Source organism: Pristiophorus japonicus, chromosome 12, assembly GCF_044704955.1.
Source record: "Pristiophorus japonicus isolate sPriJap1 chromosome 12, sPriJap1.hap1, whole genome shotgun sequence".
NCBI classification, from domain to species: Eukaryota; Metazoa; Chordata; class Chondrichthyes; family Pristiophoridae; genus Pristiophorus; species Pristiophorus japonicus.
The window spans coordinates 133,658,327-133,682,206 of NC_091988.1; the positions used below are offsets into that span (position 1 = coordinate 133,658,327).

Sequence of the window (23,880 nt, forward strand, 5' to 3'; positions counted from 1 at the left end):
TCCCTGGTGCAAGGGTCAAGGATGTCTCGGAGCGGGTGGAGGACATTCTAAAAAGGGAGGGAGAACAGCCAGTTGTCGTGGTGCACGTTGGTACCAATGACATAGGTAAAAAAAGGGATGAGTTCCTACGAAATGAATTTAAGGAGCTAGGAGCTAAATTAAAAAGTAGGACCTCAAAAGTAGTAATCTCGGGATTGCTACCAGTGCCACGTGCTAGTCAGAGTAGGAATCGCAGGATAGCTCAGCTGAATACGTGGCTTGAGCAATGGTGCAGCAGGGAGGGATTCAAATTCCTGGGGCATTGGAACCGGTTCTGGGGGAGGTGGGACCAGTACAATCCGGACGGTCTGCACCTGGGCAGAATCGGAACCAATGTCCTCGGGGGAGTGTTTGCTAGTGCTGTTGGGGAGGAGTTAAACTAATATGGCAGGGGGATGGGAACCAATGCAGGGAGATAGAGGGAAACAAAAAGGAGGCAAAAACAAAAGACAGAAAGGAGATGAGGAAAAGTGGAGGGCAGAGAAACCCAAGGCAAAGAACAAAAAGGGCCATTGTACAGCAAAATTCTAAAAGGACAGAGGGTGTTAAAAAAACAAGCCTAAAGGCTTTGTGTCTTAATGCAAGGAGTATCCGCAATAAGGTGGATGAATTAACTGTGCAAATAGATGTTAACAAATATGATGTGATTGGGATTACGGAGACGTGGCTCCAGGATGAGCAGGGCTGGGAACTCAACATCCAGGGGTATTCAACATTCAGGAAGGATAGAATAAAAGGAAAAGGAGGTGGGGTAGCATTGCTGGTTAAGGAGGAGATTAAGGCAATAGTTAGGAAGGACATTAGCTTGGATGATGTGGAATCTATATGGGTAGAGCTGCAGAACACCAAAGGGCAAAAAACGTTAGTGGGAGTTGTGTACAGACCTCCAAACAGTAGTAGTGATGTTGGGGAGGGCATCAAACAGGAAATTAGGGGTGCGTGCAATAAAGGTGCAGCAGTTATAATGGGTGACTTTAATATGCACATAGATTGGGCTAACCAAACTGGAAGCAATACGGTGGAGGAGGATTTTCTGGAGTGCATAAGGGATGGTTTTTTAGACCAATATGTCGAGGAACCAACTAGGGGGGAGGCCATCTTAGACTGGGTGTTATGTAATGAGAAAGGATTAATTAGCAATCTTGTTGTGCGAGGCCCCTTGGGGAAGAGTGACCATAATATGGTGGAATTCTGCATTAGGATGGAGAATGAAACAGTTAATTCAGAGACCATGGTCCAGAACTTAAAGAAGGCTAACTTTGAAGGTATGAGGCGTGAATTGGCTGAGATGGATTGGCGAATGATACTTAAGGGGTTGACTGTGGATGGGCAATGGCAGACATTTAGAGACCGCATGGATGAACTACAACAATTGTACATTCCTGTCTGGCATAGAAATAAAAAAGGGAAGGTGGCTCAACCGTGGCTATCAAGGGAAATCAGGGATAGTATTAAAGCCAAGGAAGTGGCATACAAATTGGCCAGAAATAGCAGCGAACCTGGGGACTGGGAGAAATTTAGAACTCAGCAGAGGAGGACAAAGGGTTTGATTAGGGCAGGGAAAATGGAGTATGAGAAGAAGCTTGCAGGGAACATTAAGACGGATTGCAAAAGTTTCTATAGATATGTAAAGAGAAAAAGGTTAGTAAAGACAAATGTAGGTCCCCTGCAGTCAGAATCAGGGGAAGTCATAACGGGGAACAAAGAAATGGTGGACCAATTGAACAAGTACTTTGGTTCGGTATTCACGAAGGAGGACACGAACAACCTTCCGGTTATAAAAGGGGTCGAGGGGTCTAGTAAGGAGGAGGAACTGAGGGAAATCCTTATTAGCCGGGAAATTGTGTTGGGGAAATTGATGGGATTGAAGGCCGATAAATCCCCAGGGCCTGATGGACTGCATCCCAGAGTACTTAAGGAGGTGGCCTTGGAAATAGTGGATGCGTTGACAGTCATTTTCCAACATTCCATTGACTCTGGATCAGTTCCTATGGAGTGGAGGGTAGCCAATGTAACCCCACTTTTTAAAAAAGGAGGGAGAGAGAAAACAGGGAATTATAGACCGGTCAGCCTGACATCGGTAGTGGGTAAAATGATGGAATCAATTATTAAGGATGTCATAGCAGTGCATTTGGAAAGAGGTGACATGATAGGTCCAAGTCAGCATGGATTTGTGAAAGGGAAATCATGCTTGACAAATCTTCTGGAATTTTTTGAGGATGTTTCCAGTAGAGTGGACAAGGGAGAACCAGTTGATGTGGTATATTTGGACTTTCAGAAGGCGTTCGACAAGGTCCCACACAAGAGATTGATGTGCAAAGTTAGAGCACATGGGATTGGGGGTAGTGTACTGACATGGATTGAGAACTGGTTGTCAGACAGGAAGCAAAGAGTAGGAGTAAATGGGTACTTTTCAGAATGGCAGGCAGTGACTAGTGGGGTACCGCAAGGTTTTGTGCTGGGGCCCCAGCTGTTTACACTGTACATTAATGATTTAGATGAGGGGATTAAATGTAGTATCTCCAAATTTGCGGATGACACTAAGTTGGGTGGCAGTGTGAGCTGCGAGGAGGATGCTGTGAGGCTGCAGAGCGACTTGGATAGGTTAGGTGAGTGGGCAAATGCATGGCAGATGAAGTATAATGTGGATAAATGTGAGGTTATCCACTTTGGTGGTAAAAACAGAGAGACAGACTATTATCTGAATGGTGACAGATTAGGAAAAGGGGAGGTGCAAAGAGACCTGGGTGTCATGGTACATCAGTCATTGAAGGTTGGCATGCAGGTGCAGCAGGCGGTTAAGAAAGCAAATGGCATGTTGGCCTTCATAGCAAGGGGATTTGAGTACAGGGGCAGGGAGGTGATGCTACAGTTGTACAGGGCATTGGTGAGGCCACACCTGGAGTATTGTGTACAGTTTTGGTCTCCTAACCTGAGGAAGGAAATTCTTGCTATTGAGGGAGTGCAGCGAAGGTTCACCAGACTGATTCCCGGGATGGCGGGACTGACCTATCAAGAAAGACTGGATCAACTGGGCTTGTATTCACTGGAGTTCAGAAGAATGAGAGGGGACCTCATAGAAACATATAAAATTCTGACGGGGTTAGACAGGTTAGATGCAGGAAGAATGTTCCCAATGTTGGGGAAGTCCAGAACCAGGGGTCACAGTCTAAGGATAAGGGGTAAGCCATTTAGGACCGAGATGCGGAGGAACTTCTTCACCCAGAGAGTGGTGAACCTGTGGAATTCTCTACCACAGAAAGTTGTTGAGGCCAATTCACTAAATATATTCAAAAAGGAGTTAGATGAGGTCCTTACTGCTAGGGGGATCAAGGGGTATGGCGAGAAAGCAGGAATGGGGTACTGAAGTTGAATGTTCAGCCATGAACTCATTGAATGGCGGTGCAGGCTAGAAGGGCCGAATGGCCTACTCCTGCACCTATTTTCTATGTTTCTATGTTTCTATGTTTGTGTACTTGTATCACCCATGTAAGGACTGCAAATACCACACGCTTGCACCAGATCGCAAGCATAATCTCTACATGGGGGGGCGGGAAGAGGAAAGTGGATGGTCATGGACTCACACTCACAAATCAACCAGGACGACCAAGGCTGAGGTTACCAGCAATTTGCTTTTGGAACTGGGGGTGGGGGGAGTAAGATGTTATGTATTGTCCATGTACATTAGATGTATAGTTAAAATGGTGCGCCACAAGGGGCACTGTGGTGGGAGACCCGAAAGTACCTGCTGACCTCCACACCTGAAGGGCACTCTGGAGTTACACAATAAAGGACCAAGGTCATAGCAGTTACTACAACACCAGACTGTGTGGAGTCAGTGATTTGAGTGCTACATACACTACACTCTCCCCCTCTGAGCTTCTGTCCTCTCCCCCCTCCGACCTCCTCTCCTCTCCCCACTCTGATGCCCGGACCAACGCCACCAGTTAGGAAAGCCCGGTTGAGGCCCCAGCCCGGCGGCTGGACGTATGGGCGTTTGGAACCTCCAGTGCGCATGTGCAGCCTCAGCGTCGGTTATTCCTGCACGGTTCCGGTGGGGGGGGGGGCGGGGGCGGTGGTTAGGCTCCGCCCCCATATATTGCGCATGGGCAGAAGGACACAGAAGACCCCTTGCAAATAATCACTCCGCCACAACTTGGCCATCATGAGCGGGTAGCCATTGCCACGACCACCCCAAGAGGAGGAGGAGGAAGGGAGGATGCAGCCTGCAAATACTCGTTCCGAACGGGCTGTCCGTGAGCGCATCATCAGACTCGGTTTCTCTGACTGAAACCCCAGACCCCGTTGCTCACCACTTCCCCACCTTACCAATCCTCTGTCACGGAACATCACAGTGTTCTTCCGTGCACACAGCTGAAATGAAATTTACCACAAAACAAACATTCCAAACATGATTTATACATGATTAATTCCAATATACTATTACAAAGTCAACCAATCACCCCTGTGCATTCCCTTAGTGTCTGTCCTTTGTGTTCCTTTGCCTATTATAGTGCTCCCACACTGTGCAACCCACGTGGCTGCAGCACGGTTGGTGAAAGGCTCTGATTTTCCATGGAGGAGACAATTTCATCCTTTATGTCTCCACAAGATCCTGCAAATCCCCTGGGAGGACAGGTGTACCAACATTAGCGTCCTCGACCAGGCCAACATCCCCAGCATTGAAGCACTGACCACACTTGATCAGCTCCGCTGGGCAGGCCATGTTGTTCGCATGCCAGACACGAAGCACCCAAAGCAAGCGCTCTACTCGGAACTCCTTCACGGCAAACGAGCCAAAGGTGGGCAGAGGAAATGTTACAAGGACACCCTCAAGGCCTCACTGATAAAGTACAACATCCCCACTGACACCTGGGAGTCCCCGCCCTAAGTGGAGGAAGTGCATCCAGGAGGGCGCTGAGCACCTCGAGTCTCATCGCCGAGAGCATGCAGAAACCAAGCGCAGACAGCGGAAAGAGCGTGCAGCAAACCAGTCCCACCCTCCCCTTTCCCTCAACGACTATCTGTCCCACCTGTGACAGAGACTGTCGTTCCTGTATTGGACTGTTCAGCTATCTAAGGACTCATTATTACAGTGGAAGCAAGTCTTCCTCGATTCCGAGGGACTGCCTATGCTTATGATTATGCTGTGAGGCACTCTCTTGTTTCTCAGCATTCTGCACTTCTTCCCCATGAAGGAACTACCCTTCACGTGCTGACTGGAGCAGGGAACATTAGCAGACTAAGTGATGGTGCGAGGAGAAACCTAATTTAACATACAACAACAACAAGCATTTATATATCTCCTTTAATGCCCCAAGGCTTTTTACAGGAGCCTAATCAAAAGAAAGTGAGATATTAGGACAAGTGGCCGAAAGCTTGGTCAAAGATGTAGGTTTTAAAGAACGTCTTAAAGGGAGGAAGAGAGTGGCGAAGAAGTTTAGGGAGGGGGACCAGAGCTTAGAGCCCAGGCCGCAGAAGGCGCGGCCATCAATGGTGGAGGATGGAAATCAGAGATGCGCAAGAGGCCAAAATTGGAGGAGCGCAGCGATCTCGGGGGGTTGTGGGGCTGGAGGAGGTTGCAGAGATTGGGAGGGGCGAGGCCATGGAGAGATTTGAAAACAAAAATGAGAATTTGAAAATCAAGGCATTGTCGGATCGGGAGACTAATATAGGACAGCGAGCACAGGGGTGATGGGTGAACGGGACTTGGTGTGGGTTAGGATACAGGCAGCAGAGTTTTGGATGAGTTCATTCTTTCGAGTGGCAGCTGACTGGTGAGACTATTGACTGATTTTTTATTCTTCCCCCTCGTGAAGTGTGGAGACTAATTGTGCCCCCCTCCACCCTAACTCCCCCTGCACCCCCCCACCCTCGCCCCCTCCCCTAACTGCTGGCTTAGTTGAGATCAGTTGTGAGGCACCGCATAGTGCATTTACCCACTGAGCCACCAGGAGAGCCGAGCCTTTTAGTGGCCTGGAGTGCACTTTTTTTACCATATTACCTGTGTGTGCGCAGAGCACAAAACTGCAACTTCGCAAACCGCTGTAGCCCAGGACTTCCTTAAAACAGTTCCGCCAAACTTTACACAATCCTGACACAAGGAAGGAGATGGAATTTTAGTAGTAATGTTCCGCCCACTAAAATGTAGTGTGGGCTTTCCTATTAACCATATCTATAACTCTAAGTGACATGGAGTCGGGGAAGTGGTGCGATGAGAGCTCTGTGTGCAAGTTGCTTTTTAACACTGTGGCTACATCTGCAGACTCCAGATAGCGGTTAAGTATATCCTGGAGCGGGGTGCGAGACCATTCTACTTGGCAGTGAGAGAGGAGGAGAGGGTGTGCGGCAGTTCGAAACACTGCCTCCGTTTTGAACTTTGAAGCGCCAGCTTGAAAGCAATCACGAGGGACCCTCGGCAACATCCCTGGGCAACTTTTTAGCAGGTGCACCTGTCTCCCCTGGCTACTGGGGTCCCCACTGCACAACTCCTGGGAGTCAGATACCAGCCTGGTACGTAAAGTGCGTGCGTGGCCAGTGTAAAGTTCCAGTTCATTTTATACCTTGCTTCATTTTGGAGTTGATTTGATTTCCCTTTCTTGTTGATGGGCTCACAATGGCAGACATCATTGGATCAATTAGCACGGCTGATCTTCGCTCCCAGGTACAGAGTTTTATTATTCAAAAAGTCACAAATGCATTAAGTTAAAGCTCATGCTACTGCTTCCATGTGAAATTAGCGACAGGTTGTAACACTGTGGTTACTCTCTGCCTCCTGTCACCTTTTCTGTTTTTTGCTAATTCTGCTTCCATCCTTCAGATGAGTCACTCACCCTGGATCCCACCTACCTGTTCCAGTAGTTCAGGTGGATCCCACCATTGGAAGAAAAAGCAAGGAGATCGCAGGGTGTCCTGGCAACCATTCCTCCCTCAAACAACACGACCGACAATCAGATTAACTGGTCTTTCATCTCAAGTCTCAGCCAGTGGCTCAGTGGGCAGCACATTTGCCTGAGTCAGAAGGTTGTGGGTTCAAGTCCCACTCCAGAGACTTGAGCACAAAAGTCCAGGCTGACGCTTCAGTGCAGTACAGAGGGAGTGCTGCACTGTCGGAGGTGCTGTCTTTCAGATGAGACATTAAACCGGCGCCCCGTCTGCTCTCTCAGGCGGATGTAAAAGATCCTGTGGCATTATTTTGAAGAAGAGCAGGACCCTGGTGTCCTGGCCAATATTTATCCCTCAATCAACATAACAAAAACAGATTATCACATTGCTGTTTTTTGGAGCTTGCGGAGCACAAATTATCTGCTGTGTTTCCTACATTACAACAGTGACTACATTTCAAATAAACTACTTCATTGGCTGTAAAGTGCTTTGAGATGTCCGGTTGTCGTGAAAGATGCTATATAAATGCGTCTTTTTTTTCATTTTCACTGCTGTTTTTGGTAGTTTGCTGTGCACAAAATGGCTTCTACATTTGTGTCTGTAACAACAGTTACCACATTTTAAGGGAATCTATTAAATGTGGAGTGTTTTGGAGCATGATAAAATGCTATATAAATGCAAGTCTTTTCTTAGTCCAGTTTATGGGAATTTCCTCCTCTAGCTTTTTATAATAAAAACATTTAAAAGTTAGGCATTTTCTTTCTTTTCTGGTGAAAACATTCACCTTTTCAAATCAGACTGAGTATCCGCTCTTAACAAATAATGCTTTAAATACCAACAATAAATACACCGAAAAGAATTATAATCTTCAGACTTCTGAGAGAAGATTTTAATGTCTATTTTTTCAATGTTGTCCTTTATTTATGCTTGCCTTGTGTGTGATCTAAATTGTTTCCAATTTGCTGTCCTGGGTGTGGACTGACTGGGTGATGGCAGGATTGGGCTCGGCTATGCTGCAATGGATGAATAGCCTGATAGTCACTGTAGTAAGCTCCCACAAACAGCAAAGTGACAATCACCAGAGAATCTGTTTTAGTGATGTTGTTTGAGGGGATAACTGTTGGCCAAGATACCGGGCAAAACTCCCCAGTCCCTCCTTAAATAATGCCTTAGGTTCTTTTATCCACCTGAGAGGGTAGACGGGCCTTGTTTAATGTCTCATGTGAAAGATGGCACTCCCTCAGTACTGCACTGGAGTGTCAGCCTAGATTATGGGCTCAAGTTTCTGGCATGGGGACTTGAACCCACGACCTTCTGCAACATGGTGTAGACTTTTAAAAAAAATTCAGTTTGGCATCACCCAATCACAACTTCCTGCTTTACCTTGCCTTCTCTCGGAGAACCTAGATATCTTAATCAAAATGATATTGGCAAAGTAAAATGAGATGTTGGCACTGTCACTTCCAACACAGTCGAAATAAGGATTGATATTTGTCTCTGTATCCTAACTCGCACCAGTGTAGTGAGGCCACACCTGGAGTATTGTGTACAGTTTTGGTCTCCTAACTTGAGGAAGGACATTCTTGCTATTGAGGGAGTGCAGCGAAGGTTCACCAGACTGATTCCCGGGATGGTAGGACTGACCTATCAAGAAAGACTGGATCAACTGGGCTTGTATTCACTGGAGTTCAGAAGAATGAGAGGGGACCTCATAGAAACGTTTAAAATTCTGACGAGTTTAGACAGGTTGGATGCAGGAAGAATGTTCCCAATGTTGGGGAAGTCCAGAACCAGAGGTCACAGTCTAAGGATAAGGGGTAAGCCATTTAGGACCGAGATGCGGAGGAACTTCTTCACCCAGAGAATGGTGAACCTGTGGAATTCTCTACCACAGAAAGTAGTTGAGGCCAATTCACTAAATATATTCAAAAGGGAGTTAGATGAAGTCCTTACTACTAGGGGGATCAAGGGGTATGGCGAGAAAGCAGGAAGGGGGTACTGAATTTGCATGTTCAGCCATGAACTCATTGAATGGCGGTGCAGGCTAGAAGGGCCGAATGGTCTACTCCTGCACCTATTTTCTATGTTTCTATGTTTCTAAGTCTCGCTCACCCATCACTCCAGTGCTCGCTGACCTACATTGGCTCCCGGTTAAGTAATGCATCGATTTCAAAATTCTCATCCTTGGTTACAAATCCCTCCATGGCCTTGCCCCTCCCTATCTCTGTAATCTCCTTCAGCCTCACAGCCCCCTCGAGATGTCTGCGTTCCTCAAATTCTGGCCTCTTGAACATCCCTGACTATAATCGCTCAACCATTGGTGGCCGTGCCTTCAGCTGCCTGGGCCCTAAGCTCTGGAATTCCCTCCCTAAACCACCACCTCTCTATCTCTCTTTCCTCCTTTAAGACACTCCTTAAAACCTACCTGTTTGACAAAGCTTTTGGTCATCTGCCGTAATTTCTTCTTATGTGGTTCTGTGTCAAATGTATTTGTCTTATAACACTGCTGTGAAGCGCCTTGGGACATTTTATTACGTTAAAGGCGCTTTATAAATGCAAGTTATTGTTGTAAAGGGGGGCAGCAGTGAACAGTTATTGGGTGGCACAATACTGGCACCACCTTTTAGTGTTTGTGGAGAAAGAAGCCTAGACTACACTCCTGATTGTCCACACAGACCAGACCAGCTCTTTATGTGCCATACCTTCAAGATACATTGGGAATAAATAAAGTAAGATATAGATATAAAAATAATAAGAAAGACTTGCATTTATACAGCGCCTTTCATGACCTCAGGAGGTTCCAGAGATTATTACAGCCAATGAAAGGTAGTCACTGTTGCAATACAGGGAAACCGTGGCAGCTAATTTGCACACAGCAAGCTGCCACAAACTGCAATGAAATAAATAACCAGATAATCTGTTTTAGTGATGGTGGTTGGGGGAGAAATGTTGGCTAGGACCCCGGGGAGAACACCCCTGCTCCTCTGCCTAAACACTGATTCTGTTGAAGACCAAGAAAGAAGGTTCCTGCAGAGACATAACTTGGAACTGGGAGCCCAAATGCACTGCTAAGAAATTGATTCTATTTAATTTATAAATGATACAATTCATAACTGCACCAATCGGTTCTGGTTTTGCGGGTGATTGAGTCATGTTTGGCCAAGAGGTGCTTTATCGTAGAAACTAGGTGGCTGCAAGATTCTGTCTTTTCAACACCAATCTGATAAGATCTTCCACCTTTATTTCTGTCCTTGTGATGTGTTCGTTCAGTTTGACATGAGCTGTCTACAAGTGCCCACTCGACAGTGCTAACAGTAGACCAAATGCCTTTAAATCTGAAAATGTTATGTTTCGTCTGTTGCTTTTCAATAGAAATACATAAAAGTTAAACTGTACATTTGTGTGCTAGGCTGTAGACGCCTCAAACAGATTCTTCTGTCATCCCCAGACTTCCCTGCCATTGTGAATTTGGGTCAGCCACAGGTGTCTACTCGGGTCCACTGGCGTTAGTCGCTCTCTGAAGTGATCGGGTTGACTCTCACTGCTCTGTAGCTCCTATCACGGTAGTGGGGTTCTGACGCGTAACAATGAAACTTCCATGTGATCTCCGTGTTTTAAATGGTGACTTCGGTTTGGTTAGGAAACTGCTTTATTCCACACTAGACAACATATACAGAACATTGAGTCTGGAGACATTCACTTGGTACGGGCCAGCCCACACTTAGATCTATGGATAGTAGGAGCATGCGTGCGCAGCAGAGCTTGGTCGCCAGTCATCTTGGTTAACCCTTGCCACTGGATCAAGACCAAGCTCTGTCAAGCCCGTATTGTGGCTGGTGTGCCAGCCCACGTTAAAATAATCCACACACAGGCATCTTCCACCCTTCAATATGTAGTTCGGGACCTAGAATGTCAAGTCCCTCAATAAAACACCTGTGAACTCATCCCTTTTTCGTGTGGAAGCTAGTCATCCTCGATACGAGGGACTGCCTTATACTATTAAATTCATACAATTTCTGTTCGTGTACTGTTACATTAAAGAATGTACGTTTCAATAGCCCACTTTGGGGCATCTTATCTTACCGGTAAAAGGTTAACTCTCTTCTCTCATAAGAACATAAGAACATAAGAAATAGGAACAGGCGTACGCCATTTGGCTCTTCGAGCCTGCTCCGCCATTCAATAAGATTATGACTAATCTGATCATGGACTCAGCTCCAATTCCCTGCCCGCTCCCCATAACCTTTCACTCCCTTATCGCTCAAAAATCTGTCTATCTCTGCCTTAAATATATTCAATGACCCAGCCCATGTACCTTGTGTAAACATAATTAGCACACTCTCCTTCTCTCTCTGTCTATCTCGCTATCTGTCTGTCACTCTGTCTCTAGCTCTCTCTCATTCAATCACTCTCTCTCTCTCTGTTAAGAACCGGGGTAGCGGTTGCTTCCTCTGAAACCTTTCTGCGGTCTTCCCTCATTTCTAGTATCTGCGTTGATTTTTTAAAAGTCTGGGGGAAAGATTCGGGTTGTTGGCGCCTCCCGTTAGTGCCCCCGGGGAGTGCTAACCTGCTGCAAACACCCCTCCGCGTAGCGCTGGAAAATTCATGTTGGTTAGCGCCCCAGTCCCTCCCCCTCCACCTCCTCTTGGGGGATGGTAAGCCCAATGTAGCTCACTGTGTAAAGTCCTTACTCTACAGTATGAAACCACACGAGGCACACTCTGGGGACAAGGTCACTCTGTGAACTTAACTCTTTATTCACAGCACTCCAAAGACGATGACCCTGCGTGGGACCTCCCTTTTTATATCTGTGTGGTCAGGTAAGGAGTGTCTCCCACAAGTTCACCCCTTGTGGTCAAGGTGTGCATCTAGTTTGAGTGTATACAATAATACGGTGGTGTTACATTGTGGTTACATTCTTGCTATTGAGGGAGTGCAGCGAAGGTTCACCAGACTGATTCCCGGGATGGCGGGACTGACCTATCAAGAAAGACTGGATCAACTGGGCTTGTATTCACTGGAGTTCAGAAGAATGAGAGGGGACCTCATAGAAACGTTTAAAATTCTGACGGGGTTAGACAGGTTAGATGCAGGAAGAATGTTCCCAATGTTGGGGAAGTCCAGAACCAGGGGACACAGTCTAAGGATAAGGGGGAAGCCATTTAGGACCGAGATGAGGAGGAATTTCTTCACCCAGAGAGTGGTGAACCTGTGGAATTCTCTACCACAGAAAGTTGTTGAGGCCAATTCACTAAATATATTCAAAAAGGAGTTAGATGAAGTCCTTACTACTAGGGGAATCAAGGGGTATGGTGAGAAAGCAGGAATGGGGTACTGAAGTTGCATGTTCAGCCATGAACTCATTGAATGGCGGTGCAGGCTAGAAGGGCCGAATGGCCTACTCCTACACCTATTTTCTATGTTTCTATGTTTCTACATGACATCACCTCCCCCCTCCCCCAAAGTTTTATTGAGATCATAGGTTTAGTCTTTCAGGTGGTCTACGCTCCCTCATGGAGCGCCGCAGTTGGGGCTCTGGTTGTTGGACACTTGTGTGAGTGTCTGTCACCTGTGGTGATTCCGGCCTGTCCGGGCTGACCGCAGGGACTGTGCATTCTTCTGATTGCTCTTGTAGTTCGTTCACTGGCGGTGTTGTGAGCTCCATCTCATGGTCTTCTTCAGGTTCCTCCGTGTCGAGGCTGAACCTTTTTTTACTTGGTCCAGATGCTTACGGCATATTTGACCATTGTTGAGTTTTACCACGATGAACCTATTCCCCTCTTTGTCAATTACAGTGCCCTCAAGCCATTTGGGTCCCATGGCGTGATTGAGGACGAATATGGGATCATTTATTTCTATACATCTCCCCCTCGAATTACGGTCATGGTACTCGTTTTGTGACTTACGCTTGCCCTCAACTATGTCGGTCAGGACTGGGTGAATGAGGGACTACCGGGTTTTGAGTGTTCGTTTCATAAGTAGCTCAGTGGGCGGGAACCCCGTGAGCGAGTGCGGTCGGGATCTATAGGCCAGCAGGAGACGCGATAGGCGGCATTGTAGGGACGGTCCTTGAATCCTGAGCATACCTTGCTTAATGATTTGGACCGCACGTTCTGCCTGGCCATTGGAGGCCGGCTTGAACGGCGCAGCCCTGACGTGGTTGTTGCCATTGCCCGACATAAACTCTCGGAATTCGTAGCTTGTGAAACATGGGCCTTTATCACTAACCAGGATGTCCGGCAAGCCATGGGTTGTAAAGATCACACGTAGGCTTTCCACGGTGGTGGATGACGTGCATGAATTCAGAATGATGCACTCGATCCATTTCGAGTACGCATCTACCACAATAAGGAACATCTTACCCATGATTGGGCCAGCATAGTCAACATGAATGCGTGACCATGGCCTGGTGGGCCAGGGCCATGAGCTGAGGGGGGTCTCCCTGGGGGCATTACCCAGCTGGGCACACGTCGTGCACCTGCGAACACAGTGTTCCAGGTCTGAATCAATTCCAGGCCACCAAACGTGTGACCGGGCAATGGCTTTCATCAGCACAATGCCTGGGTGCTCGCTGTGGAGTTCCCTGATGAATGCCTCCCTGCCCTTCTGGGGCATAACTACCCAGCTGCCCCATAGTAGGCAGTCGGCTTGGATGGAGAGCTCATCCATCCGTCTGTGGAACGGTCTGACCTCCTCAGGGCATGCTCCGTGTACGGGCGCCCAATCCCCAGTCAGGACACATTTCTTAATCAGGGATAGGAGGGGATCTCTGTTTGTCCAGGTTTTGATCTGTCAGGCTGTGATGGAGGAGCCTGCGCTGTCAAAGGCATCAACAGCCATGAGCATCTCGGTGCTTTGCTCCGCTGGCCCCTCAGTGGTGGCCAGTGGAAGCCTGCTGAGCGCGTCAGCGCAGTTTTAAGTGCTGGGCCGGTGCCGGATGGGGTAGTCATAAGCAGCCAGCGTGAGAGCCCATCGCTGTATGCGAGCTGATGTGTTGGCATTGATAGCTTTGCTGTCTGACAACAGGGATGTTAATGGCTTGTGGTCCATCTCTAATTCAAACTTCCTACCAAAGAGGTACAGATGCATGTTTTTAACACCATAGACACATGCAAGCGCTTCCTTCTCGACCATCCCATATCCCCGTTCTGCTTGAGAGAGCGACCTGGAGGCATAAGCCACAGGTTGTAGTTGACCCTCAGCATTGCCCTGCTGCAACACGCACCCAACCCCATAGGATGATGCATCACATGTCAGAACCAATTTTTTACAGGGGTCACACAGGGTCAACAACTTGTTTGAACAAAGTAGGTTTTGCGCCCAATCAAAAGCCCGTTCCTGACAGTCCCCCCAAAACCAATCAAAACCCTTACGCAGGAGTACGTGTAGCGGCTCCAACAACGTGCTCAAGTTCGGCAGAAAGTTCCCGAAATAGTTCAACAGTCCCAGGAATGAACGCAACTCCGATGTGTTGCAGGGCCTGGGTGCTCGTCGAATCGCCTCTGTTTTGGATTCGGCGGACCGAAACCCATCTGCAGCAACCCTCCTGCCCAGAAACTCAACCTCGGGAGCTAAGAACACACATTTAGACTTCTTGAGTCGCAGGCCTACCCGGTCCAGTCGGCGTAGCACCTCCTCCAGGTGTCTCAACCCGTGATGAGGATGTCGTCCTGGAATACGATCATTCCAGGAATGGATTTAAGCAGGCTTTCCATGTTTCGTTGAAAAATCGCGGCCGCTGATCAAATGCCAAATGGGCACCTGTTATAAACGAACAGTCCCTTTTGCGTCGTGATGGTGGTCAGTAGCTTAGATTCATCGGCCAGTTCCTGGGTCATATAAGCTGAAGTGAGGTCCAACTTGGTGAACAGCTTGCCGCCTGCCAACGTGGCGAAAAGGTCCTCTGCTCTCGGGAGCGGTTATTGATCTTGTAGGGACACCTGATTGATGGTGGTCTTGTAGTCGCCACAGATCCTGACAGAGCCATCCGCTTTTAGGACGGGAGCGATGGGGCTCGCCCAGTTGCTGAATTCAAGAGGCGAGATGATGCCCTCTCTCAACAGCCGGTCCAATTCGCTCTCGCTCTTTTCCCACATCACATACGGCACCTCTCTGGCTTTGTGGTGCACTGGCCTGGCGTCCAGGGTGATGTGTATCACTACTTTACTGCCTTTGAAAGTCCCGACGCCCGGTTGGAAAAGTGAATCGAATTGTTGTAGGACTTGTGAGCATGAACTTCGCTTCACAGATGGCATTGCATGAACATCCCCCCATTTCCAGTTCATCTCGGCTAACCAGCTCCTCCCCAACAGTGCAGGACCATCGCCCGGGACAATCCAGAGCGGCAGACGATTCACTAACCCATTGTGTGTGACAGCCAACATTGCACTGCCTAGCACAGAAATTATTTCTTTAGTGTAAGTCCACAATTGTGTCTCAATACATGCTAATTTGGGTCTACTGGCTTTAAGTGGCCATAGCTTCTCAAATTGCTGAACGCCCATGAGTGACTGGCTGGCCCCAGTGTCCAGCTCCATGCGCACTGAGATACAGTTTAATAAAACCCAAATCATCATTGGTGGCGTTTTGGTGTATGAACTGTGAATATTCGCCACATGGACCCGCTGAACCTCGGTGTCCATCGATTTGCCCCAAAAGTCATCCTGCCTCAAAGAACCCTCTTCTGATCCATCCGCCTCATATATTAGTCTGGTTGCAGACTTCCTGCACATTCGAGCTAAGTGGCCACTGAGATTGCAGTTCCTGCAGACAAACTGTTGAAATCTGCAAGATCTAGCTGAGTGTTTTCCCCCACACCTCCAGCATGAGTTAAAGTTTCTATTGTTGGGAACAAAGGGATTAGTGGGTGTCAATGGCCCCATCCTGGGCCGCATTGTCCACTGTGATGGCGTGAATGTCTGTTCAGCCTGCCATTGTCTCTGTTGAAGTCCTACCCTGGGGTCTATTGCTGCCTGGGGAGTGTCGGACTGCCCCTGCCTGCCTTCAGGGCTCTGAGTCGCATTGATGATGTTGACTCCCTGATCCATCGCCACGTTAGAGGCAGAATTGAGCGCATATATTATTTTCGTCTCTTCTTCTCCCGCCATGAAAGTTTGAGCTATCAATGCCACCGCTTCCAAGGCCAAATCCTTGGTCTCAATTAATTTGCGGAAAATTCCCGCATGACCGATGCCCTCGATAAAGAAGTCCCTTAGCATCTCCCCCCTGCAGGTGTCTGTGAACTTACAGAGGCTGACCAAACACTGGAGGTCCGCTACGAAGTCTGGTATGCTCTGTCCTTCACGACGTCGGTGGGTGTAGAATCTGTGTCTGGCCATGTGTATGCTACTCGATGGTTTGAGGTGCTCCCCAATCAATTTGCTAAGTTCTTCAAAGGTTTTGTCCATCGGATTTTTGGGTGCTCGTAAGTCCTTCATGTGAGCGTAAGTCTTTGGTCCATCAATGAACTCACCCCTTTTGGTGTGGAAGCAAGTCATCCTCTTTCGAGGGACCGCCTATGATGATGATGATGTACCTTTCGGAAACCAGCAATCCTAGAGAAGCCCACAGCCCTGTCACACATTGCCTGCGCAGTCATGGGGAACTTTATTATTAACGATTTGGATGAAGGAATTCAGTGTAATATCTCCAAGTTTGCAGATGACACTAAACTGGGTGGCGGTGTGTGCTGTGAGGGGGACGCTAAGAGGCTACAGGGTGACTTGGACAGGTTAAGTGAGTGGGCAAATGCATGGCAGATGCAGTATAATGTTGATAATTGTGAGGTTATCCACTTTGGTGGCAAAAAGGCAGAATATTATCTGACTAGCGGCAGATTAGGAAAAGGGGAGGTGCAACGAGACCTGGGTGTCATGGTTCATCAGTCATTGAAGGTTGGCATGCAGATACAACAGGCGGTGAAGGCGGCAAATGGTATGTTGGCCTTCATAGCTAGGGGATTTGAGTATAGGAGCAGGGAGGTCTTACTGCAGTTGTACAGGGTCTTAGTGAGGCCTCACCTGGAATATTGTGTTCAGTTTTGGTCTCCTAATCTGAGGAAGGACATTCTTGCTATTGAGGGAGTGCAGCGAAGGTTCACCAGACTAATTCCATGGAGGGCTGGACTGTCATATGAGGAGAGACTGGATCAACTGGGCCTTTATTCACTGGAGTTTAGAAGGATGAGAGGCGATCTCATAGAAACATATAAGATTCTGACAGGACAGGTTAGATGCAGGAAGAATGTTCCCGATGTTGGGGAAGTCCAGAACCAGAGGACATAGTCTTAGGATAAGGGGTAGGCCATTTAGGACTGAGATGAGGAGAAACTTCTTAACCTGTGGAATTCCCTGCCGCAGAGAGTTGTTGATGCCAGTTCATTGGATATATTCAAGAGGAAGTTCGATATGGCCCTTACAGCTAAGGGGATCAAGGGGTATGGAGAGAAAGCAGGAAAGAGGTACTGAGGGAATGATCAGCCATGATCTTATTGAATGGCGGTGCAGGCTCGAAGGGCCGAATGGCCTACTCCTGCACCTATTTTCTATGTTTCTATGTTTCTATGTTTGGTCCGCAGCTGGTCAAGAGATGAACCCTTCGCTTGTCGGCCGCTGCATCCCCCAGCCATTCTTTCGTAACGAAGCTTTGCTGAAGCCTCTCGACAAAATCGTCCCAGTCTTCCCCAACACAATACCGTTCCTCTGTGCTACCGGTGGCCATTCTCGTGGGTTGTGAAATCCCATCCTCGGCGCCAATGTAAAGTCCTTACTCTACAGTATGAAACCACACGAGGCACATTCTGGAGACAAGGTCACTCTGTGACCTTAACTCTTTATTCACAGGACTCCAAAGACGATGACCCTGCGTGGGACCTCCCTTTTTATATCTGTGTGATCAGGTAAGGAGTGTCTCCCACAAGTTCACCCCTTGTGGTTAAGGTGTGCATCTAGGCTGAGTGTATACAGTAATACAGTGGTGTAACATTGTGGTTACATACATGACACACGGGGTGGGACTTCTGCACCTGCTGTAGGATGTCCCGCCTCGCGGCTGTTGCAGCCCCCAAAGGTGGTGGTGCGCAATTTCGTACCATCTAGCTTCAAAGATCAGCAGAGATTAAAGACATTTTTCAATGCCAAGCTGTTAGATGAGGTTGAGGTATTGGTTAGCCATGTTCTAATTTAATGGCTCAAGGGACTGAATGGCCTACTCCTGTTGATGTCTCCTAAATGACCACACCTTGCGAACCAAATGGGCCATTGTTTGGGAACTCTTCAAAACCCATGGCCCATCTGGCACTTAACCCCCCCACCCCCCACCCTCCCCCGCCCGATTGTCATCGGATTGATAACTCCATGTGGGACTTTCGGCTGCAGCTAACCACTTCAGACAAGTTTCTGCTCAAAACAGATTTTAAGACAACTCGACATCTGGGTCCTATTCCTGGAGAAACTGGCGGCAGAATCCCAAACCATGGCCTGTGTACCTTGTACAAAAACAATTCGCACCAGCTCGCTGTTTCAGGTCAGCCCATTAGCAAGAGTAGCGTTGGCTGTATTTTATTGCCAATTTGACATTGCGGTGAATATGGTTTCTATGCTGTTTGGTAGGAATTATTTGAAATCTCATGCACTGGTCTTGCAACAGGAAACCACTGGGCTGCGTGTGTGTTTTTTCTTCATTGTCTATTAACACCACAGGTTCCTGTGTGTAAGCATGGCTCTGACACAACCTGAAGTTGAAGTAGTCAGGGCGATTGCTACACAGAGGTTGTAACATGTGACGACCAGGTTGGTAGAAGGACAACCTTGGTCTTCAGTTCATCTAGCAATTGCTATGTTCCTATGATGGAAAAAATGTGGCAAGAAAAAGGAAAACTGAATCTCATTGTATCATTTACAAAGTATTACATAGTATTACAATGTATTACCAGGACAGAAACAGGCCATTCAGCCCAACGGGTCCGTGTCGGTGTTTGTGCTCCACGCGAGCCTCCTCCCACCCTTCTTCATCTAACCCCATCGACATATTCTTCTACTCCTTTCTCTCTCATGTGCTTATCGAGCTTCCCCTTAAATGCATCTGAGCTATGCGCCTCAACTTCTGCATTTGGCAGTGAGTTCCATATTCTAACCACTCTTTGTGTGAGGGAACATCAGCGGCAGGTCGGGGCCATAAAAGGAGCGGTGAGCGGCGGCCATGGACAGCGTGGAGGCATGCCACTTCAAGGTGCAGCGCAAGCTGGTGCAGGAGGGCGACGGTTGTGAAGAATGATGTCATCAAGGTCCAGCTCGGTGATTGGAGCGTCTGCAGATACAGCATGAGCGGCGAGGTTGGGGTGAAGGAGCGGCGAGAGACTGTGGAGGGACGTGATTGGGGCCCAGGGGAGGTGCGAGTTTGGGGCCAGGGGCCCAGGGGCTGCACGGGCCAGCCCACACTGCGATATGTGTGCGCATTAAGTCCGTGCAGCAGAGCAGGTCTCCAGTTGTCTTGGTTAACCCTTGCCACTGGACCAAGACCTAGCTCTGTCGAGCCCGAGTGGTGGCTGGTGTGCAACCGCCACCACACGTTAAAAAAATCCACGCACAGGCATCTTCCACCCTTCAGGATGTAGTACAGGACCTGGAATATTAAGTCCTTCATTGAAACCCTGTGATTCTTTTTTGGCGTGGGAGCAAATCATCCTCGTTTCGAGGGACTGCCTATGAGGATGGATATAATTGCAGTGACGTCTTTACTCTTATACTCAAATCCGCTTGTAATAAAGACCAACATACCATTTGCTTTTTTAATTGCTTGCTATACCTGCATGTTAACTTTCAGTGATTTGTGTACAAGGACACCCAGGTCCCTCTGAACACCAACATTTCCCAATCTTTCATCATTTAAAACGTACTCTGCTTTTCTATTTTTCCTACCAAAGTGGATAACTTCACATTTCCCCACATTATATTGTATTTGTCATGTTCTTGCCCACTCACTTAGCCTGTCTATATCCCCTTGAAGCCTCTTTGCATCCTCCTCACAACTTACATTCCCACCTAGCTTTGTATCATCAACAAACTTGGATATATTACATTTGGTCCCCTCATTCAAATTATTGATATAGATTGTGAATAGCTGGGGCCCGATCCTTGCCGTACCCCACTAGTTACATCCTGCCAATCCGAAAATGACCTGTTAATTCCTATTCTCTGTTTTCTATCCGTTGATCAATCCTCAATCTATGCTAGTATATTATACCCAATCCCATGAGCCCTAATTTTGTTTAATAAACTCTTGTGTGGCACCTTATCGAATGCCCTCTGAAAGTCCAAACACACCCTATCTATTCAGCTCCTTTCAACCTCAAAAAACTCAAACAGATTTGTCAAACATGATTTCCCTTTCATAAGTACTGTAAAACACCGACAGCAAAAAATGCCAAAATAAAGTTGGCCAGGGTCCCTTTAAGGAGGCCGATAACACGTCATCAAATGACATCACGAGACCTGCTTCTTCTAATTGGCCGGGAAATGTGCTGGGCGGGCTTAACAAACCCAATCAGGAGAAACTCATTTCAGAGGCCGGGATGGAGACAGCAGCGGGGTCGGGATCCGGCATTGCTCGCCATGGAACCGATGAGCTTTGTAAAATCACGGCCTTTGTTTTCTGTTTTGTAGCCAGCTTGCTATCCATCGTCCTCTGGGTCCACATATTTTGACCGTAGTCATGAGTCTACTGTGCTGTATCTTATCAAGGCTTTTTGGAAATCCAAATATATTACATTTATTACATTACCCTTATCTACCCTTTCTGTTACTTCTTCAAAGAATTCAATAAGGTTCGTCAAGCATGACCTTCCCTTTTGAAATCTGTGTTGACTACTTTTTATTATATGTTCAGTTTCTAGATATTTTTCCATTGCATCTTTGATTAAGGATTCCATTATCTTTCCCATCACTGATGTTAAACTAATTGGTCTATCGTTCCCTGGGCTTGTTCTAGCACCTTCGTTTATAGGAATCACATTAGCTGTCCGCTAGTCTGGCACTATTCTCTTTCTAATGTATATTTATATAGAAACATAGAAACATAGAAAATAGGTGCAGGAGTAGGCCATTCGGCCCTTCGAGCCTGCACCACCATTCAATATGATCATGGCTGATCATGAAACTTCAGTACCCCATTCCTACTTTCTCTCCATACCCCTTGATCCCTTTAGCCATAAGGGCCACATCTAACTCGCTTTTGAATATATCGAACGAACTGTCTTCAACAACTTTCTGTGGTAGAGAATTCCACAGGTTCACAATTCTCTGAGTGAAGAAGTTTTTCCTCATCTCGGTCCTAAATTGCTTACCCCTTATCCTTAGACTATGTCCCCTGGTTCTGGACTTCCCCAACTTCGGGAACATTCTTCCTGCATCTAACCTGTCCAATCCCGTCAGAATTGTATATGTTTCTATGAGATCTCCTCTCTTTCTTCTAAATTCCAGTGAACATAAGTCTAATTGATCCAGTCTTTCTACATATGTCAGTCCTGCTATCCCGGGAATCAATCTGGTGAACCTTCGCTGCACTCCCTCAATAGCAAGAACGTCCTTCCTCAGATTAGGAGACCAAAACTGAACACAATATTCCAGGTGAGGCCTCACCAAGGCCCTGTACAACTGCAGTAAGACCTCCCTGCTCCTATACTCAAATCCTCTCGCTATGTAGGCCAATATGCCATTTGCATTCTTCACCGCCTGCTGTACCTGCATGCCAACTTTCAATGACTGATCTACTATAACACCCAGGTCTCGTTGCAACTCCCCTTTTCCTAATCTGTCACCAGTCAGATAATATTCTGCCTTCCTGTTTTTGCCACCAAAGTGGATAACCTCACATTTATCTACATTATACTGCATTTGCCATGTATTTGTCCACTCACCTAACCTGTCCAAGTCACCCTGCAGCCTCTTACCGTCCTCCTCACAGCTCACACTGCCACCCAGCTTGGTGTCATCTGCAAACTTGGAGATATTACATTCAATTCCTTTGTCTAAATCATTAATATATATTGTAATGTATATTGTATAGCTGGGGTCCAAGCACTGAACCTTGCGGTACCCCACTAGTCACTGCCTGCCATTCTGAAAAGGACCCGTTTATCCCGACTCTCTGCTTCCTGTCAGCCAACCAGTTCTCTATCCACACCAATACATTAGCCCCAATACCATGTGCTTTAATTTTGCACAGCAATCTCTTGTGTGGGACTTTGTCAAAAGCCTTTTGAAAGTCCAAATACACCACATCCACTGGTTCTCCCTTATCCACTCTACTAGTTACATCCTCAAAAAATTCTAGAAGATTTGTCAAACATGATTTCCTTTTCATAAATCCATGCTGACTTGGACCGATCCTGTAATAGTGCCTCTGCTATCTCTTTCCTAACTTCTTTTAATATGCCTGGATGTAATCCAGGGATTTTATCCTCTCTCAGTTTGATTAGTTGATCAATTATCTCCCCCCTTTCCATCTTAAATGTCTTTATGACCTTTTTGATCTCTTCTGCTGATGTTATGTCCACCATGTTACATTCCCTGGTAAATACTGAGGCAAAGTAATTATTTAATATTTCTTCCCATTTAATAGGTGTTTACTGCTTCTTGTTTTTCTTTAGATTAAATCACTGAAATGAGCTACAGTTTAGAGAGTGTTTATTTAAATTTAGACTTTGACTGGAATCCTAATACAGGTTAGAATATTTCATGGGAGAATAGTTGAAGACCAAGCTGTACCTGTGTTGTGCCTGACCTATGAAGTTGTAGCTGGTTTGCACAGGTACCTGGGACATCACCAGAATCACCCGATCCAGGTTCAGATAAGAATCTGAGCTGCTCCTTTGCACCACAGGGCAGAGATTGCTTATCCCACAAAGCCTTTCTGCTGCCTTCCCTTACTTCTGGTGTCAGTTGACTTTTAAAGCCTTTCTTCGGCGATTAAATCAATTTGTCAACCCCGAGGTGTTCGATGAGGTTGGGGAAGAGATCAGCCATGATCTGATTGAATGGCGGAACAGGCTCAAGTGGCTGTTCTCAGTTTCTCAACTTCTTAGATAACAGAGAAGAAAGGCTCCAGTTCTCACTACCTACTCTGTTATGATCCAGATGATAAAATACTTCAACCATTTATAACTTTGCTTTTCATTTTTATTTTGCCTTCCAATTTTCTGCCCACAGATATTGGCTTCTCTTCTATACCCTCCCTCAGTAGCCATTCTACGGGGGAGAAATTCGTGGCATTTGTTCCCCGGGAGGGGAGGGGGGCACTAGCGGGATGCAAACAAGTTTTCGTCCGGGCGCGGCACCGCTAACGACTGCCGTGAAATACCGCAGGAGTTTAGCGGTGGCGGTAACCAGTAGCGCCCCGCTTCGCTGTGCCGCCGATGCTGATGTCATCACTGTGCGCAGCGACCCAGCGAAAATTCAGGAGCGCCCCCTGAAGCTGCACTGGGTGATGCCAGCGACAGCTTCAGGGGGCGCGTACTGGGCTGTAAGCCGCTCGCGGGGCGACATTTAAAGGGGAGGTGGCGCTTTAAAAAACAAATCGTCCGACTTACCGGCCACGGCCTTCTTCATGTTGGATTGCGGGGTCCGTGTCGTGATCTTGCCGCCCGGCACTTCGGCTAATGCCATGGCACCCCACTCCCTGGTGGTCCAGGTCGGGACCCGGTTCTCCCCCGCAGAGTCGGCACTTTGGCCCTCCCCTTTAATGAAAGGGGAGCCCTGTTTACAGGGCAGCGCTATGTGTCCCACCGCGTAGTACTGCGCCCCTCACAGAGACCTTCCGCCCCACAGAGCAAGGGGAGCGCGTTATTTTGAGCAGGGTGGGGCCTCTGTGCCTGGCGCAGGAACTCCCGCCTTGCAGCTGCTCCCGTCCCCAAACGGGGCGCCGCGGAATTTCCCCCCCTGTATTTAAGCCTCGGAAATT

The 23,880-nt window shown here is 47.5% G+C and overlaps 1 protein-coding gene across 1 annotated transcript in view; it reads left to right on the top strand.

Annotated features, from left to right (window-relative positions):
- The first annotated feature begins 6,513 nt into the window (after positions 1-6,513).
- The window catches only part of LOC139277472 (enhancer of filamentation 1-like), a 142,552-nt gene continuing 125,185 nt past the window's right edge, over positions 6,514-23,880 (top strand). The window contains exon 1 of the mRNA XM_070895961.1: positions 6,514-6,703. Coding sequence (XP_070752062.1) covers positions 6,656-6,703 — 48 coding nt within the window. The 5' untranslated portion in view covers positions 6,514-6,655. The remainder of the gene's footprint in view (positions 6,704-23,880) is intronic.